At 40.2% G+C, this 21,054-nt stretch overlaps 1 protein-coding gene across 4 annotated transcripts in view; it reads right to left on the reverse strand.

Moving 5' to 3' along the window:
• Window positions 1–301: 301 nt before the first annotated feature.
• Window positions 302–21,054, reverse strand: part of IPO8 (importin 8) — a 68,697-nt gene continuing 47,944 nt past the window's right edge. For all 4 annotated transcript variants that reach the window (XM_037878327.2, XM_037878347.2, XM_037878332.2 and 1 more), the window contains 6 exons: window positions 20,629–20,724; window positions 18,922–19,142; window positions 8,844–9,049; window positions 5,603–5,824; window positions 4,617–4,733; window positions 302–3,833 (listed from right to left, as the gene is read on the reverse strand). In XM_037878327.2, coding sequence (XP_037734255.1) covers window positions 3,736–3,833; window positions 4,617–4,733; window positions 5,603–5,824; window positions 8,844–9,049; window positions 18,922–19,142; window positions 20,629–20,724 — 960 coding nt within the window. In that variant the 3' untranslated portion in view covers window positions 302–3,735. The remainder of the gene's footprint in view (window positions 3,834–4,616; window positions 4,734–5,602; window positions 5,825–8,843; window positions 9,050–18,921; window positions 19,143–20,628; window positions 20,725–21,054) is intronic.

Consider the following 21,054-nt stretch of genomic DNA (forward strand, 5'->3'; position numbering starts at 1 on the left):
GTAGTAAATCACTTATTTCCATATCTCCTCTCTCACAATCCCCACCCCCAAAACACCCTCTTCCCACTGAAGCAAAGAATCTTACTAGGACACTCTACAGAACATGGTTTACATATTTTGACCCAGACTCTGCCAAAGCATGTCAATTGTAATCACTGCACGTTTTCTTCAGTTTGGTATCCTGCTTTCTTCCTGGAGCTAGTCATTTTGGTTGTAGAGTTTGCTTTGTTGCAAAAACAGACTGTACTCTTCCCCCTTCAAAAAAAGACTCCGCCAAAGCAAAAAGAGGAAACCAAAAGAATAATAAGAGTCACCAGAAGTTTAAGAATGACAAAACAGCATTTGAAATTTCACACCCAGGACCGGTTAATTTATCTGAAAAAAATCTTTTACCACATCAGTTAACACTTGCTATAATTATAACCTACACAAATCTAATGTCATACTTAAGCACCCATAGCATCCATACAGTCACCTTCACACGGCGTGAATGCTGGCACAGGGCAGCAAAGGTTACTTTTATCAACCTTTGTTTTATTTGACAATACATTCATAAGTCTCTGCATTTCTAAGGGCAACTACATCTTGCTCAGTTCAATGCTGCTGGTATCTGACGTCCCATGATTACCCTGGCTTCAACATGAGACAGCAATGCACATTTGTACTAAATGTAGTACATGCTGGACACATCTCAAGAAGAAATCCCTACAATCCCTTACCTATTATGATTGTGTATGAATGCACATTTATCACATTAAAAGAGAACCACATGTAAAAGGGGAGTCTGGAGCCCAATAAATCTTGGACTATTTCTTTAATTGATACCTTGCAAAAAGGGTATAAATTTATGTTTGTTTTTTGCCAGTAGAAACATTTACTCAATCTCCTGGGAAGGAGAAAGCTAGTTACCCTTTTGTGCACCATATCCTAAAATCTCCCCTCTGACCACAACTGTGAGATTCCAAATAGCAATTCAAGTCCATTGTAAAAAAACATCTGGATGAAATCTTCTTGGCAGTTCATTTGAAAAGTATACAAGCAGCAGCGTTAAGGGAACAACCGTGACTCAGAGGGGTGGACACAAGGACAGCGCTATACAGTGGTAGATTTCTGCTTGAACATGTTAACTTCTGAAAACTACCTTTTAATTACGCAATGCCCTTTATTAGTGGAAGAAAAAAAAATCCCTTTTGTTCTTAGTTCTGGAGGGAGGAGAGGCTTTGAAGGAAATCCCACTGACTGACCATCAACATTTTATACATAAATGAACACAGGGCTTAAAAATTCCATTTGCCAGATGCCCAATGGCGAAAAGGAAGCTTCCACTGCCAAGTATGTGTGGAGAAATCAATGCCACCGACTTCTGAATAATTTTTGTTTAGAATTGAGAACAAGTTTCTAGCTTTTTATGGTTGTAAAGAAACCCCCAACTGTGAACTGAATGTAAAGTGATGTAGTATGTAGTGTTGTCTCCCTCACATGCTAGTTGGATATCTCCAGACCTAAATCTTGGAAAGTGACCAATGACTTTTTGAAAAAGTACCAAGCCTCTGCCCTCTTTGAAGGGTCTGATATTGGACATCCAAAATCACCACTCACTTTATTAGCAAAGGCACTGGGGCCTGAATTTTCAAGTGTTCAAAGCGTTCTCAGGCTTTAGTGGAATGAAAGCAGATCTAAGAGACATGATAGTTTTTCACTGCTGCACCCAGGGTTTTGAATAGCAGCAGTGAAAACTATCAAGAACCAAGTTTCAGAGTAGCAGCCGTGTTAGTTTGTATTTGCAAAAAGAAAAGGACTACTTGTGGCACCTTTGAGACTAACAAATTTATTTGAGCATAAGCTTTCGTGAGCTACAGCTCACTTCATCGATGAAGCTAGCTGTAGCTCACGAAAGCTTATGCTCAAATAAATTTGTTAGTCTCGAAGGTGCCACAAGTAGTCCTTTTCTTTTTATCAAGAACCAAGTCAATTTCATTCTGGGGCTACTTTGAAAAAAACTGTAAGCAGTGGCAGAGAAGGCCACTGGAGAGGACCTAACACTGAGGCTGAGGAAGGGGTAAAGAAGCAGACACATGACCCCCACAGCAGTAGGCAGGAAGGCTGAAGAGGGCTAAAGCAGCAGAGGACCTCTCTCCACCCAGCAGTTCTAGCAGACAGAAGATTCTGGGGCAGGAGGAGGGAAAAACAGGAGAGGTGTATTTTCACAGCTGGGCAGTAGGAGAGACAGGTTAGTATAAAAGATGAGAGCTCTGAGCAGGGTCCAAGGACAGCACCCTTCCCCGTAGCTGAAGAAGTGATGGGGAGGGAAGGAAGAGTTGAGCTTTTCCAATTGGGTACCACCCCAGGCAAAGAGCTTTTCACCTTTCATGTCAGTCTTGGGGTAACAATTGCCTAGTAAACACTTTCAAGCCCTGAACAAGTGATCAGACACAAAAAAGACATGAAACATGGATTAAAGATTCTACCTTCAATCTTCATTTTAAAATATGTAACCATTTTAATGTATCCCCATCATTTCCACTATAACTTTAACCTCTTAGTTATAGAAGAGGGTTTCCGTGCACATCAGTATTTAGCTGGGTGTCTGCTTAAGACAAGTTTCACTGTACGAACACACATACAATTAGGTATTTGTGTATATTTGAGTATAAGAGACTGATGTTTTAAACGTGGGAAAAATTAAACATGGCTAAATTACAGCACTGGGAGAGGAGCCAGATGGGATGCAGAGTAGAAATTCAGACATAAAAAAAAGCAAGATTTGGATCTGCTTTCCCCTCCACTAAGATAAATTATTGCTCTAAAATGGTATGGATCCCAGTTGTTCAGTACGATAGCTGGAATGATAATGAATCACTAAAGGAAAAGAATTTACAGGGTCCCAAAATAAAACCCAATATTCAGCAATAAAGGAGACAAGTTGTCATGTAGCTCATCTACTCGCAAGGGCCAGAGATTGATCACTCACACACTTATGGAGATGGAAACTATTTGGTACCAGCGTCTGTTTTGATCTGAACCTGCCAGGGCATGAGTGCCATTACAACTCAAGTGGGCGGTCTTAATGGAGAGATCTCAAGGACGTGGGCTGAGGTGACTGTTGCACCAAGGGAAAAACCTGCTTTTTTGGTAAGAACCCTTGAAAGCCCCAGAGTATGCTTTACAATTCCAAAAGAATGCCCAACATACAAAGGTCTACACCAAGGAGGGAAGTTGAGATGATGTTTCTGAAACCAGCAATGTATATGCAATTAACAAACAACTAAGTCATGTAGTACAAGACAGATAGTAGGAAAACATGGAACCAAGGCTTACAGTGCATCTAGAAGAATCCTTACACTTAAAAAAATTACGATACACTCAAATTCATTTGTTCAGATAATCCATATACAACAGAAGGCACTGTTATCCATATGAATCCATCAGTTCTGCACAGCAAAAACCTGAGAAGTGCAACTCAACTAGATTCAACCTAGCCCCTCCCAGTCATTCAGTTTCCTTGAGGGCAGATGTTTTCTTTTCAGTCCATCAAATTATAAAAACACCACAAGAATTTGAACATTACAGTAGCTGGCTAGAAAGAGCAGTCTGGGGGGAGAAAACACACTGCTGTCTCCAAGGGAAACCATCTGGAGCATCAGATTACCCTCCCCCTCACACTCAAAAGTCATGACTGTTTTATAATAAAATGTAATGATGAAACCATTCCCAGAGTCCTTTGCAGTTTCTCCTTCAGTTGCCTCCAGGAGCATTTCCACCAAAGTTAAATGCTGTGATCAGTCCTTTGTTGTCAAACGTGTAGCCACTTTGTTGTTCTATCGTTTTAGTCTCTAGAATTCACAGAAGAGAAAGAAAAGGGGTATAAAAAAGTAGAGAGCAATTGCGTCTGACCTACATAGTCCTGTGCGGAATAGGAAGCTTGTGGAACAAACTCTATTGACCAAGACTTCATTCTCAGATCTGCCACGGCAGGGATAAATTGCAGATTAGATTTTTTTTTTAAAGTAACATTTCACACCCCTCTCTAGGACAGAAGTTGAAAGATTAATTTATTATGAAATAATTATACATGACATTGCTCTGCATGCTCCTCGGTTTAATGACCTTATTTCCATCAATGCAGTAATCGATCTACTCACCACGGTGTCTTCACTGCAGTGAGTCGATTGCTGCCGCTCCCCCGTCGACTCCGCCTGCATCTCTCACGGTGGTGGAGTACAGGAGTCGACAGGAGAGCACTCGGGGGTCAATTTATCATGTCTAGACTAGATGCAATAAATCAACCCCCGCTGGATCGATCGCTACCCGCCGATCCGGTGGGTAACAGACACCCTTAATCTACTTTTTATGTGAAAAATCCATCCGAAAATCTAGCTCAGTCCCTATTTAAACAACTATATCTGCCAGATAGGAGTCTACAAATTAGAGGCAATGTTAATCTCTACGTGAGATTCATCTCAGTGCAGAGACAGCATAAGCCTCCTCAAACCTCCTCTAAGACAAGTAGTGCACAGGGATTCACGTTGGCCTACTGCACCCTATATAATTGTTACAGAGGCATATTCTGTTCCAGAGTCCCTACAACACATAACAGCCCAAGAGAAATGACTGACCTGCAGCACTTCGCCGGTGTTCTGCTAATGTGTAAATTTCCTGTAATTGTTTCTTCTGATCATCGCTCAGTGGTGCTGTCAGTGAGTGGTACCAGACTGCATCCCGGATCTGAACCGCTGTCAAAACAAGGAGTGGATGCAAAGTGATTATCAACCTGTGTTTTAAGACTATTTCAGAAGGACAAGATGAAAAAGATATAGAGATAAAAAGAGATCTGTGAGTGTGGTTAAAAACACAGATCTCACACCTCAACACTGGCTTGGCACCTCTGTCAGCTTCTCAGACCACAGATGAAGTTGGCCTATTTCCAAAAGGTCTGGGGTTTGAGGAGCTTAAAATTAAACATGTGCTTAAGAGCTTTCTGGAAACAGGGACTTAATGATGTTTCAAAGCATGCCCAATATTCACAGCCATGTTCAATTTCACGGTCAAAATGCATCTGTTATGCTGAAAATTAGACTCATTTCAAAGTAAAAAATAAAACTATAGTTGTTAAAACTTCTGGACAGGAGAAAAATGCTTTTTCCTTTAGGGTTTTGACAGTTTAGAAAATGACAAATCCTTCTATCTGAGCACTCAAAAGACGCTGAAGTAGTTTAGGCCCTATAATTTAGGTTTTGTCTGAAAAATTGCAATAGAGATAGTATGAACAGAAATTATTTCAGGACCTTTTCAGTTAGAACACCTGTTCAGCTTTAGATGTATCCGCGAGTGTGTGCTAGCCAAAGATTTCATGGTTATGTTAGAACAGGAGAATCAGAAAGTGAAACTCATTAGAAGAAAGGGGGGAAATTTTCAAAAATTCAAGTTCAGGTAAATCAGCATAAATGGTGAAGCAAACATACAAAAAAGATCTTAGGTTATTTTTTCAGTTTCAATAGTGCAAGAGGTTACTAACACCGCAGATAAGGATTTTAAACAATTATTAACATAAGTGTCTCTGAGTGATCATATTACAGAATTATGCATACAGGCATGTACGTACTTAACAGTGCTTGTGTAAAAAACTGATATTCATCTACACCATCTTCAAGGTCAAGAGGAGTGCTAAATCCTTCTAGAGCAGTTTCTTCCAATGCATCTTCATCCCAGTCATCATCGTCGTCGTCATCCTCATCTTCATCTTCTCCACCACCACCTCCTCCATGATTCTCTTGCATTGCCTGACCCACTTCGTTTGTCTCCTCTTCGTCACTTGGGATCTCTTCTGCAAATGTATCAACATTTTTCTTTTTAAAGTCATCATATGCTTTCAGTAATTATAAATATTAAGGGACAACACATGTATATGTACATTTTTGGCCAGAAAAGGGACAATTTTAAAAAAAAACAAAACCTAGAAGATGTGAAAAAGGAAGCCACCAAAATATTTCATACATTTCAGAGCACAGTTATGCTTTGTTTCTAATAACACCTTGGAAGTGTGAAACTGAAATTTGTTCTCACATGTACCCAATTAGTTTGTGAGTAAAAGGCTGAGCAAAACAGCAACGTTTCTCTTTTAAATTAATATAAATGGCCTGTCATTTTGCTTTTTAATAAAATACAGCAAATAAAGACTTACTTGGACTTTACAAACATATACACTTAATTTTGTCAAATGTATTGCATACCAACCTTTAGAGAGCTCTCTTAACTGCACACACTTAAAACAACTTCCCTTGGCTGTTTTACCCAGCTTCGTATTTACGAAACAGCAATCATACCCTGAACCAAAAACCTGAAATCGAAGTTCCAAACATCGCTATTTCTGACTTAAGCAAGGTCTCGAGTTACTATGCCAAAATATCTAAGAAATATTTTCAAGAACAGAACGGGGGGCTAAAAACAGCGTTTCAAGTTTTTCTTTTGTCAGCTGGAGGAAGTAAGTGGAATTGGTCATATCTGCTACGGGCTTATGGAGAGCAATCTGGAATGGGTGGGACTGGGGGTTTTAGGCAAATCACAGTCCAGAGATCTGAGTAGCACATGGCTACTGGACTGATTGTGCAGCTACTGTACCACATTCTTATTCTCAATAAGCAGAGGCAACTCAATTTAATTACAGTTATGTCTGAAACTTGCACCTCTTAAAAGCATTTCATTTGTACCCATCTTAAGCATTAGAGCCTACAATGGTTTTATCTCATACTGCAAATTAGATATATTCAGACAATAAAATAATCTGTCATTAATACTGTGTAATATACACTCTCCCGTTCGGCAAATTCTCTGGATTTTTTTTTCCTTTTTGCCTGATAGATTAGGAGGAGGCCTCTCTGCCACAGGAATCTTGATCATCGCAATTCCTGCTTTGTAAACCTGTCCTGAAGGCTCTTTGTGCCAGGGTGGATTGATTTAAACCAAGCAATTTACATCACTGAGTCTGATCACGATTTAAACAGTAAGCAGGAAACTTGGATATAAATAATTGATTTTAATCTCGTTTTGCATTTATTTATTTTCCTAAAGAAAGACTGATTCTCATTGGTTGGTAGCATGTTGATTTGCAACAAAATATAGCCTTTCCATTAAATTTGGTACATTTTGCTAACCAGGAGCATATACTATCTATACACAGTTATTTAAGCAATTTGTGATAAACTCAGGACAGACAGCTGCAAGGGGCAGGGGGAGGGGAGGTGTAGAAAACAGTCCCATAAGGTTAAAAGGCCCTTCTCCCTATCAACTGAGGAGGGGTAACCACAGGTCAATCAGGTTCAGCTGAGAAGGGAGTTACCTGAGATCAATTAGGATCAGGTAATTCAAACTAAGGGCTGCCTGAGACCTTTTTTAAACCCTCCCTTGTTGGGAGAAAGGCGAGGGAGTCAAGTGGCCAGTAGGCTAGGAGTAGTAAGACAGCAAGCCTCACCAGGAGGGAAGGCTGCATTCTCTCCCATAAGGGAGAAAAAACAACCTAAAAGACTAGCTGAGAGAAGGAGTGGACTGCCCCTGTGCAGCCAAGACGGACTGTTTTACCCCAAGCCCATCTCACCAGGGCTAAAAACAGCTGAGTTTGGTGAGACCGAGAAGGTGCCTTGCCACAAATTATATAGATTAATTTACATTCATTCACATTCTTAATTTTTATATTTTATGATGTTAGAAAATGGTAAATGATGCACTTACTAGAGGATTTTCTTTTTTACTCAAGATTTGTGTCAATCTCTATTAAGATTGAAACTTGGAATTCAATTAAAAGTGCACAAAAATAGCACTTTAAAGTTGTTTTATTAAACAAAACTACCTCAAATATGTTGGGTACAATAGAATGAAGTTCATCAAAACACGGTTTTCCATTTAAAATGGATTTATCAAACAAAGGAAGCATTATCTGTAGCTAGTTAATTAAATTGATTGTTTCCGCCCTTCAAGTTTTTAGAACTAGTAGATCTCATCTTCTCACACCTAGTTTTTATTCATAGATTATCAGAGGAAAACAAGCTTTTATGCTTTTTTCAGCTCACAATTGGTTTCTTAACTTTGAATGAACTAATCATTGAACTGAACTAGTTGATTAAACTAAAATGAAGAACATATTTTCTGCTCCTGCAGAAGAAGCTACTGCTATCAAAAGCTGGTTTAGCACGTCAACCAACTCTGGTTCCAGATGCCGAGCCAATGACTTCACTAGTTCAGTGGTTTGACTTTCCTTACAACTTAAAATTAATTGTAAATAAATTTTCATTTAAAAATAAACCTATATTATTTAAATCAAAAACTCCCATTTAAATTAAAATATCAGGTTTTTTCAAAAAGTCATTTTTTAATCCACCTTTCCTTTTGCCACCCTTCATCTGGGAAAAGATGACTTGCCAGGGATCTCTTCCAAGCCCATTATCATTGCTTTTTAAATTAGTGGAAGAGGTAGCTACTGGGGACATTTTTTTTCCCAGGGACCAAGAATGCTGCCTCCACAGCGCTGCCAAATTTCTGTTGGCCTATTAGTCAGGAGTCTCCTGCATGCTGGTTTACAGAGCACATTTGTGATCAGGCACCTAGATTTGCAGCTTTTATTATTTTCAAACAAAACTGCCCTTGCAGGAAGAGTGACATAGATATACCCAAAAGGGCTTTAGCATTAATTTTAAGAGGAATGACCAGTTCACAAAAGCATCTTTCCAAGCATCCAATAAACCAGACCAATTCAGCAGACTGGCTGAAGAGTCTTAAAATGAACAGTCATTTCATACACATTTAAAATTAAATCCAGACAAAATCCACAATGTGGAAATGGGAGATTTTACCATTATCTTCTGCATCGTGTTTTTCGTCTTTAGCCTGGTCTTCATGTTCTGTAAATTCTCGAGTAGCACACACTTGTTTTAATCCCAGAAACAGGAGCAGGATTGAAGGAACAATCTGGGCAGCCACAGCATCTACCGCAGGAGGTCGGTTTTGCAATTCCATTAGGATGCTCAGTCCTATTATACACATCTTTCTGTCATGAAGTCTAAAACAATGCAAATATATTACATGAGGAACGGGTCCCTTTGTATAGACTACAGAGGACTCAGGAGCAGAGTTACAGTACTAAACAACAGCTCTAAATATATTATTCCGCTAGGCTTTTAAATGCAAAATTCCCAGTAGCAAGTATGGCATGTAATAACTGATTGCTCACCTATCATGTACTGGCTAACTTCTAGAGCTGTTGATTGGGATTCTCAAATACAAAAAAATGTAATGCTAAATAAACATGGTTAATGATGTAATTGATCTGATTTTCAGCAAAGCGTTGGATGCAGTACATCACTAAACTGGACTGGAAAATCTATCTGAATTGGTTTAAATAGGAGTACTGTCATATGGATTGAAAACTGGTAAAAAAAAAAAAAAAAAAAGGACCATAAGCAAAGAGCAATGACCTAGAGTAATATACTGAATTGGGGGGGGGCGGGTGAGCTGATGGAGTGCCACAGGGGCTGGTTTTATTTAAACCAGAGGTTCTCAAACTGTGGGTCAGGACCCCAAAGTGGGTCACGACCCCCTTTAAATGCGGTCGCCAGGACTGGCTTAGACTTGCTGGGGCTTGGGGCTGAAGCCTGAGCCACACTGCCCAGGGCGAAAGCCAAAGCCCGAGGGCTTCAGCAGGACTCAGGTTGCAGGTCCCCTGTCTGGGGCTCAGGCTTTAGCCCCCCCACCTGGGGCAGTGGGGCTTGGGCAGGCTCAAGCTTTGGTCCCCCCTCCGGGGGTCGCGAAGTAATTTTTGTTGTCAGAAGGGGGTCGCAGTGCAATGAAGTTTGAGAACCCCTGATTTAAACAGTCCAAATTGTACATTAAATTTGGAGATTACATTTAATTGAGAGACGTTGCAAATATCAATGAGATGAAAGAAATAATTCAAAGGCATCCAGAATAATGGACCAGGAGACTCAATCAGGAAAAATGCAAACTAACACACCTGGGGAAAAGTAATCCAAAGATATTCTATGGGAGGTAGTTGGTTGGAAAGTGGCAGCTGAAAGATCCCTAATATTGACCGTATGCAGGAAATTAGGTAAGAGCTTATAACACAATCACTTTTTTTTTTAAGTGCTTTTGGGCTGCATAAGCAAAAGCATCACAACTGCCATCAGAACAGGGGTAAATCCTTATCTACTGTCTGACACTCTTTAGTCTGCACTTAGAATACTGGGTAGTACTAGAAACACTGTTCAACTGTGTTTCTGACTATCAGGCATTTCACTATTAAAGGAACTCTGTTTTTAAAAATTCTCAGTGACTGACAGCTTCGTGCAGAACTCCAGATAGGACAAGAAATATCCTACAGGAAAGATAATTTTCCCTGAGCTACCTTAAGAGATGTTCTGCCAACCTGGCTGGCAGGTTCTCATTCCCTTGCTCCTCCATGCAACACAGCAGTCCTGTCCAGTTTCCTGGATCCACTCCAGAATGTTACTGCTAACAAAACTGTAACGGGATGGGAAAGAGGAAAGGATAAAAGGGGTAGAAATCCCTTTTTAGTTGTCTGATCGTAAGATGTTTTCAGCTGGTAACAAACTGGCCATTTTCCATAGTCTCAACATGATTACATTTCTCATATGGTGTGGCCATGCAAGTTATGACATCTAACAAAACAAAGGCTCTTGGGAGACACTTTTGTTGCAGAGTTAGTATTTCTTAGAACTAGAAGGATGGGTCAATGCATGTAGAGACTGGGGAAACTAACAGGATGCATATTTAAAACAATATTGTAATAGCAAGGTCTGCAATAAAACTTACAGGGAGCCAGCCATTTTACCCATTTTAAAAAAGCTCCTACAATTCCATTCCTAGTCAAAGGCCACACATACCATGGTATTAAGTCATAGAATCATAGAATATCAGGGTTGGAAGGGACCTCAGGAGGTCATCTAGTCCAACCCCCTGCTCAAAGCAGGACCAATCCCCAACTATATCATCCCAGCCAGGGCTTTGTCAAACCTGACCTTAAAAACTTCTAAGGAAGGAGATTCCACCACCTCCCTAGGTAACGCATTCCAGTGTTTCACCACACTCCTAGTGAAAAAGCTTTTCCTAATATCCAACCTAAACCTCCCCCACTGCAACTTGAGACCATTACTCCTTGTTCTGTCATCTGCTACCCCTGAGAACAGTCTAGAGCCATCCTCTTTGGAACCCCCTTTCAGGTAGTTGAAAGCAGCTATCAAATCCCCCCTCATTCTTCTCTTCCGCAGACTAAACAATCCCAGTTCCCTCAGCCTCTCCTCATAAGTCATGTGTTCCAGTCCCCTAATCATTTTTGTTGCCCTCCGCTGGACTCTTTCCAATTTTTCCACATCCTTCTTGTAGTGTGGGGCCCAAAACTGGACGCAGTACTCCAGATGAAGCCTCACCAGTGTCGAATAGAGGGGAACGATCACATCCCTCAATCTGCTGGCAATGCCCCTACGTATACAGCCCAAGATGCCACTGGCCTTCTTGGCAACAAGGGCACACTGTTGACTCATATCCAGCTTCTTGTCCACTGTAACCCATAGGTCCTTTTCTGCAGAACTGCTGCCAAGCCATTCGGTCCCTAGTATGTAGCGGTGCATGGGATTCTTCCGTCCTAAGTGCAGGACTCTGCACTTATCCTTGTTGAACCTCATCAGATTTCTTTTGGCCGAATCCTCTAATTTGTCTAGGGCCTTCTGTATCCTATCCCTACCCTCCAGCGTATCTATCTCTCCTCCCAGTTTAGTCACAAGATTTCATAAGTCATAAGAAATCTGCACAATTTATACATTCTCTGTATGTATCTTTACCAAGCTGCAAACTCCATTCTGAATATGCAGTACTTTGCTCTCTCTATTGTCCATTACCTCCATTTTGGACCTAAATTCCAACAGGAGTAGTGGCAAAAGCTTAATAAGACTTGACTAAATAAGTCAATAAGTCAATAAGACTTGACTAAATAAGTCTAATAAGACTTGACTTAAAGTGCTCTCCCGTTGAAGTTAAACAGTTCTCAACAACAGACTGGCTACCAGCCGGAAGAACAGTTTATCACAGGACAGGACATCCAACAACGAAGTCACCTGTAAGTGTCCATGATCATCCTCCTGATGCAGGTGTCATCTGACAGAGGGACTAGAAGGTTTTGAAAGACAGAAGCTGATCTTTTGGCTCTTTTTGGCAATTTTCACCAGCTTAAGACGAGGGAAACTGCTGCAGGAGCTGGATGAGCCAAGGGAGAAGAACCCTGCCTACCTGAATACAGATGGTCCCGCAAAGAAAGGGTGAGCCAGAGGGAGGGGAAATTATTATAGGGTTTATTACTTTTGTGTAGATCTGTGTAATTCTACTTCTATTAAAGAACAATGCTGTGTGCAAAGTCTGCACGTGTTATGTGTACGCCTTCCACGTTGTCCTTTGGAGAGCTACCAGAAGATTTACACTTTTGGGTGGAGTTCTGGATAAGGGTGTTACCAAAATTATTTAGCTAATATTATAAATCTTTAATAGACTCCATACTTATGCTAAAGCGAACCACTTTTCACAGCACCCTCTATCCTGAAATACAGTAAAAAGTGTGTGTAAGCTTTTGGTTTTGGAGTGCACAGTGAAAGCAGTATTTTGCCGAAGTTTCTGACAATAATAAGCAACTGATATAATTGTTGCTAGAAACTAGGCACAAATTTCCAACAACCTTGGATAGCAAATGCACGGCAATGGAAATATGAGGGTAAGAATGACACAAACTACTGAAACTGGGAGTTTGCATTGATGGTAACAACCTAACGTATATATACTACTCAGCAGCAAGTTATATTTCTGTGCCAGTCCATGCTGTTGGTTGTATCCCTAGATCAATGGAAGGGTAAATATTTAACCCGTATCTTTCTGTATTTGTGCTGACTGATCCCTAACGCTCATAATAAATTTGGTTAACTGTGATTACTGGACATCTTATTAATTAAAAAAACCCCAAATCTTTAAGTAACAGTGCATCTAAGCTTCCAGAGGAATTTGAGCAGTCAGCACTGAGCCCAGGGACTAGGCAGCTGGACTGTGGATTCCAGATCTCAGGAATGGGCACTAGACAAAGGATCTAGGCCCCAAGACTGGGGCAGTGACTGAGCTCCTCTGTTCAGACACCAGAGGCTTAAAACACCCAGAGATCCAGAGGCTCCCTTTACAGCAGTCTGGCTAGTGGCAGACAGGAGTGCCCAACCAGATCTGAGACAGGCATCAAGCAAAACAAATGGTTACAAAGATGTAATAAATAAGGGCTTACATAGGAATGGGGATTTTTCGGGATTTCATTAGGCCTCTTAGTATGTTAGTCCCATTTGGGCTTAGCAAAGCAGTTCTGTTTTCTGAGTGATGCACAGTAGCAATAAGCTACTTAAAAAGAGCAAGCACAGCTTTCTGGCTACAATAGTCCATCCAAGGGAAACCAAAGTCAACCAGCATATCAAGCTGTGTGTTTTGCCTGCGTGTTTTGTTTGCCATCTCCCTCATTAATTGCCTTGAGAAATTTATCAACTGTAACTGAGCATGAACGATATCCTCTCTCTCTCTCTCTCTCTCTCTCTCTCTCACTCACACACACACACAAAAGGGAAGGCAGGCTAGGAGCTGAAATCAGGAGGGTGATAGGATTCCTGAATTCTATTTTCAATTTTGCAATCAGGGGGAAAAAATGTAATTGCTCAGTGCCTCAGTTTACCCATCAATAATATGGGCTTACAACCACCAGTTACGCACACCATGGTGCTGTAACACTTGATATTTGTAAAGTCCCTTGATATTATTAGATTAAAGGTGCTGTATATGTGCAAAGCACAACTGTACAAGATCACCAAGATGAATTTTGTAAGACCAGAGAGAAAAAAACCTGAATTTTGATCCTTGCACACCCATCTCCTGCAGCTCCTTTCTATGATAGCAGCCCCTTATAGTCCCAAAATCCACACACATTCTGTAGCCTGACACTGGAAGCCTTGAAATTTCTTCAAGTCCCTACAGTGCAATGAACTAATTTTACTATACGTGCACCACAGCAGTGAATGTCTCGTGATCACTACATCTTATAATATGCTTCAATGCTTCACAGGCACGTAATGACAACTCCAAAATGGAACACAGCAAAAAGTCAAGAAGACACAGTAATAAGTGCCTCCGCTTCCTAGTAAATTCCCCTTCTTGGACAATAAAGGAGACTAGAGGACTCAAGTATTACCATTTAAAATGGATTTATTCTTAGGAGCTAACCCAAATAGTTTCACAAATATAGAATATTTCTCTCCCTATGTTGTCAAGCATCTAAATGAGCAGTTGCAAGAATGAATGTGTGCTCTTGAAATATAGTGTGGTGTTAGAGGTTCCCAGAAGGATAGGTGAAACTCAGGCACCAGGCCAATTTTAAAGAACTTGAGACAAAGGAAGAACGGCTTCTTCTGCCTGTCAACCACAGATGAATAGCAGACCTAGGAATCATCTTACTCAAAGACTCAGCATAACACACTCCTGAACTGTATCAAGTACCAAGAAGATTTAACAAATCAAATAGGATATTTTTGTAGTGGGGACGGATGCTCTAGCATCCATCTATTCTCTCCCCACCATAGGCCCAGACTGAAGCAACCCTTCCACCTGCATGAGGTGGCCTGGACACCCTGGGGTGTTCGCTAGTGTTGATCCTGAGTCAGTTGGTCAGCAATGTAAAACACTCTTCCACTACACATGCACTTTCCTTGCTACCTCAACAGCACTGTCAGCCTGGAGTGCTAAGGATCCAGATTGTTCCCCAAATGGAAGCGCAGCATACTACCATAAGGCAAGTCTATTTTTAACATGTTGTGTGCAGTCTTCATAATCTGCAAGCCCTTCTGTAGCCCACAAATGCTTGTTTCAGTAATTGACAGAAGGAGCTAAAGGATCTTTTCTACTTTAAATTGAATCTTAGGAAATTCAAAGGGAAACCAGCAAGATTTTCTTATACTAATTAGCTGCCCCTTTTGTGTCAAGAATCAATTTTCTTTCAGCCACATCAATGCATTTCCTTTCTGAGTTGCAGATAATTAGCCATTTCCTTTAGGTTACAGAGTTTGGACCAGCCTTAATTTCCTATATCAGATCTTGTGCTTAAATAAATACAAATCATCAGTTTTTAAAAAATTATGAGTGAAATCCTGGCTCTTTTGAAGTCAAATGATTCCTATTCTTCAACTAAACCTTCTTATTCAGCTTTTAGAGAATTCAGCTACTGATTTCTCACATGTTCAAACCAAAATTAAGTTTTCTTTTTGACGTTAGTTTCTGTAGAAGAATCTTTACTAGGAAGAGTAAACACTGACCATGCAAAAAATGGCTCATTCAAATTTCAGGCCATCGACGAAAAGATGACAAATAATACACATGATGGGTTTTACTGGTCTCTTCATCACCCTCACTCTAATTCAATCTTAAATAACTACACAATACACATTTCAGCCTACATTAAACAATCCAAACAAAGCACATTATATGCATACAGATGTGCACCACAAATGTACAGTATCCAGGGGATACACTCTATTTATGCTTCACCTATACAGGGCAGTCTAATCCAGCTCAACCTTCCCTACCCCCACGGATTAGTTCTAGCACTCCAAGTCGCTGAGCAGCTCCATATTTTTAAATAAACCTAAAAGAACAGTTACTTTCTTTACAGTAAATACACCAAGTCCAAAGCCGATCAGTTTCCTGACAGAGTGGAGATGACTTGCTCCACCCTCTGTGATGTTGTCTGTCAGCACTTGGACTGCAGATCCCTGAAGAGAGGAAAGGAACGCTCGGCACGCCAGGCAGATGGCTCCGAGTTCCAGAACAGTTACGCACAGACAAGCTTCTTGCTGAGACCACATGCCCAGAGTCTGCAAGTGCTCTAAATGAGCTGCTCATGCCTGAGCGGAGTCTTGGTTGGCAGAACGGAGGAGAAGGGTACTCCCTTAAACACCCGTAATGCGTCTTTCCTCCAGTTTAATGAGGACACAACTTCTTGTAGGATTGTCTCCTGCATGCCCATGTGATGTTTGCTTGGCAAATACAATGATTTCAACCATCCTTGCATGGAGCATAGTTGAAGTCTAGCAAACTACATCATGTAGACACAGAAAGTCATATGACTCAGAAGCATGAGCCATACTCTTACTAATGTCTTTGAATAAGCCTGCAGGTGGTTGACAAGGTCCACTGTGGTCTGCAATCTTTCTTACAGGAGACAAGCCTTCGATGACTTGGAATCTAACATGGCTAATAGGAGCACTCAGGGATGAAACCTATTTGAGCCTTTTTCCTCCAGTTCTAAGGAAGCTCCCATTGAATGATCTAGGAGGAATAGTTTAAGGCTCTTTTGCCTTCTGAATTCTTTTCAAAAGGAAATGATAAAATTCAACATCCATTGAGCTACACGCTTCCTCAAGGCAAAAGAGGCATTTCATATGACCATCCTTCAGTGGAATAAGAGCATCACAAGGAAAGGCAAGTTTTGAACCCCACAGACTTTGCTTCAGCCACAGAAGCTAGATCCAGTACTGGGGAAGTCCCTAATATTAACAAGTTATGATTTAGGGTTTTTTAAGCCAAGAGGCATAAAAATAATCAGAAAAACTAACCATTATGTTATCTAGACTAATATACTAACGATACATACAAAAGAGATTTAAGTTGTATAGAGCACAATAAAAGGAGACAAAGCATGAGCTGTTTGAAGGAACAGAGGGATGGTTGGAGCTGCTCTGCCTCTTATGCCCTTGGTTAAGGAAGGGGAGCGAGAGCATCCAGGGTGCTGGTGTTGCCACAATGGACGTTGCTGGCCAGAAGAACCCAATCTCATTCATGAATCCAGGACATGTGCAAACCAGAAATGGGATCCATGTGGACAATTATGTGAAAAAGAGACATATTCATCTTTTCTCTTGAAGTATGGACTTCACTCTCCATCCCTCCCCTTAGTATTCAAGGCTTTAGACCAGTGACAGGCTTCAGCTCCAATGCCTTGTAATCCAGCATAACAAGAAACTGGAGCTTTATACCATTGGACAGAGGAGATTCTCAGCTTTCCGAACAGACATACAGAAGTGTATGGCCATGTACATGTTATAAGAAATGTATATGAATTCCTTAATATGAGATTCCCGACACTGTCACAAAATATCCTCCCTACTTTTCAATCATCAATTCAAGTAACCTTTGTGACACACTTCACATTTCTTTAAGCTATATTATCTTCCCCAACCAATCCTTACTAAACCATTACCTAAAAGACAATACTAGGATGAGATTTTCCATTGGGCATCTGTCTATAGCCAAATTATACTGCAGCAACTGGCCTCTCTGCCACACTGCTATGTGCAACTCTCTGGCTGTGTTGGTCCAACTGGCAGAATGTGCACACAGGACCTGGAAGTTCACCAAAACCTCTGAGAAATGTTGGGTTTCCCCGCTTTGCTGCAGCCCACAAACTGTTCCCCTTCCCACTGTGTCATCTAAGTAATACATTTTAAAAAGTAAAGAGAAGGAAGAGAGAGATAAACCTACCTGCTCTACGCATATGGCATATGCCTTTCAAGCACCTGGCATGTCATGAGACATTTTACCTTTCAGTTGTTTTCTGGTTATGCCCCACCTGCCTCTACCAAAGTAACCCAAGCGCAATATGCATTGGCTTAATTAAAACTGTGTTTGTGTTGTTTGCACCCTGCACTAACTCAACCACTGCAGCCAATAACATACACATTCTCTGGCTGAAGCTGATAGCCATGCGAAAGGGTTTCAGATAGGAGGGAGGGTCAAAGCAATGCAAGGACCTTTGGGGAAAACTACAAGTAAAAGGAGGAAGAATGGGTGTGGGATCCTAGAGGACACCCCCAAAACTAAGTATTTTTTCCAGACTACATATGGTAGTAAGACATTACAACAGTGTTGTAACGAATTGGCTCAGAAAGCTAGTTACAGCTCCAATTTTGGATCAGAATGACTTTCATGGTTAGATGCTGCCCAACGTTTAGCCAATAACTGCCTAAGAAAAACAAACAGCTTTAGAAAACCACTGCTTCAACAAACCACTGCCCCAACGATTTTTAGAAAAAACATTAGCTTTCAAAAATATTATGTGCCAAATGTCCTGAATTAAGGGCACAAGCCATTCAGCATGTAAAGGATGTTAGACTTCTTTGCTTTTTGGGGTCACAAATGATTGCAGATGCCTACATCTTGCTGAGATGACCCAGTATGCACTATGCTGGCAATGTCAACCGTGGAGCCCCTTTTGATTCATGCAGCCAGCCTCTTTTTTGGGGGGAGGGGTTGGGGGGGGAGGCGACTAGGAACAGAGTAGAGGATTTTTTTGGTTGGGGATGGTTTAGGTTATTTTTTTTTTTTTTAATAAAAAAACCTCACAGTACATTCAGCGCATTTTAAAAATTTAGAATAGAAAAAAGTTGTATAAACACTCCACATACTCAATCATTTCCCTAAAATCCTGCTGGGTTGGTTCCCTACTTCAGCAATTGAGATCCCCAGCCCAGTGCATACTGGGCCATCTCATGCAGAGGCAGATGTTCTGTAACCTCAGGGCACCTGAGAGGCTAAAATTGAGTACGTGCTCAATGCCATCTTATACCTGCTATGCAGGATAGTCAGCATGTAACAGAAAAGAAAAACTTAATACGTGCAGGTCACCTTTAACTGCACTACAGCACTTAGATTTTTTTGGTGTGGGTTACTGTTATTTAAACTTAGCTTTGGAATTTAATTTCTTCAATCAATGTGACTAGGGATTCAAAACAAGCTTGGAAGTCTGCTGCCAAGAAATGATAAACAAGGATTTCAAGAGAAAGACTTAATACTTGCCCAAGAAAACAATCTGTGTCATTCATCCATTGGTTTATGAACTGCGCTGTGATGGGCTCAGGGTTGTGTGGAAATCTGATGTTCTCTAATGTGTGCAGAAGTAGGTCAGGATTGTAGTAAAGGGCAGCTATGGCAACCTGAAGACACATGGTACGAAGCTCACTTGTTTTAACTCCTCGAGTTAATCGCTCTAGCACAGCTTCTACAAAGAGTGGGATACACTGGGGACACAGAGGGGAAAAAATTAAATGTTAAAAATACTGCCAGTTTGCATGACAATTTAAAAGCATTTATCAGTCTCAAACCTGCTGAAGACAAAGAGTCAACTGGAATTCTGCTTGTAGCTCATAATAGTACAGTATATTCATTTCCCAATATAAAAACAAGAGTGTACCTTCACCTTAAGACTCTGTTTGCATGCTGATAAAGCTTTCTTTGGACTAAAAGTTATGGCTAGTCTCAACAGAAAGGTAAATATTTTGGGGAAATTTGGTAGGATTTGTTTTAGTGCGTATAAAAGGCATTTTCCAGCTTTGGGAAAAGAGTTCAAATATTTTCTTGTCTTAAGCTAAATCAAAAACATCTTAGTTTTAAAGCTTCACAAGACATGTACATAATCCTCAGCAAGAAATATATATTCTGCCAAATTGTAACAAAGTATGGTGAAAAACTTCTTAGAAAAGTCTGCAAAGAGTATAGTTATACAGGTATTTGCATTGCAGAAGTTTCTATGTCTAGATTATGAAATAAATAGTTCCCTATAAGAAGGTGCAGGCATATCCCAAGTGCATATTTGGGAATGTGTTTGAATATTTATGAGCATGGGAGAAAATTTCTTTCCATCTGCAATCATTTCATTAAACACAGATGTGGCGTTTTTACACATTAATTTCATTGAAAATTTATGTGATTTAATTCCACCCCTTTCAGATTTCTCATTAAAAAAAAAAACGAGCAAAATTTTCCCTTCAATTACTCCAGATTTACATGAGTGGAATTCTACTGATTTCAATTAAATTAACTTCAGAATTATCTAGTAAATGTAAGGGTCCAGGAACAAATGGACACAATCTGTTCTTGCTGTGCAGAGCAGGGGCTTTACACAGGAATAACAAAGAAGAATTTAGCCCTTAATGTGAAAAAGTATACTAATCCAAATAGTGGTTGAAAATGTATATACAAAGACCCAGGAAATTTGTAGTTATGGTACTCACAGCAACCATAATACAGCCATACTGCAAATATTAAGTCATGCATTTTACAGCATACACAGCAATTCAAAATACAGCACTAATCATAAAAAAAGTCGGAGTTCATATTGCTGTGGGAAACAACTCCAATAGTTTGACTTGCATGATTAAATTCTAAATCATAGCAATGTATTAAAATTTAGGAAACAGAAAGAGAATCCTACCCAAGGTACCAGTCTTTTACTGTTCAGTTTTAATCCCATTTTCTTGCTTTTTCAAGATGCCATGTCCTTTAATCTCCTCCACGAGAAACAAATCCAAAAAATCTCTTGAACTCATTTACATCCTTTGCACAGTCAGTGTGCTGGAGGACAATTCCATTTAGAACATCTGATTTCCTACATTTGTTCCTTAAATCTACATTTTTCATCTACTAAACTCCTAGGAATGTGGTTGTATTTATATAGAAGTGTGTACACAGCATCAAATCTATAAAAAGCTATTGGTAATACATTACCTGGTCAATACACCGCCCTTTGCACTGAAGAACAATTACTTCTAAAAGTTTGGCTGCATGACACTCTGCATCTTCTCCTGCATCTCCAGTTAATACCTAACAACAAGAATGATAATTCAGCCCAACAACATCGTATGCAATCTGCTGTGGAAGTACACACACACACACACACACGAGAGAGAGAGCATGTGTATGGAGAGATGTATATATAAGAAACCATGGTGAAGGAGCACAAGACTGGAGAATTCAAACTGTGACCTTAGGGTCTGCAAAATCCATATAATTCTTCACAAATATTAACATTTTTCCACGACGTTATTTCAATGCTTGTCCTTTTCTTGTGGAAAACATTATTTTAAAAGTTATTATGAGTATCCTTGATAATTGGTATTTTCTGCCATGTGATTGCCGTTTTGGTGAATAATG

Source organism: Chelonia mydas, chromosome 1, assembly GCF_015237465.2.
Source record: "Chelonia mydas isolate rCheMyd1 chromosome 1, rCheMyd1.pri.v2, whole genome shotgun sequence".
Taxonomy (NCBI): Eukaryota; Metazoa; Chordata; order Testudines; family Cheloniidae; genus Chelonia; species Chelonia mydas.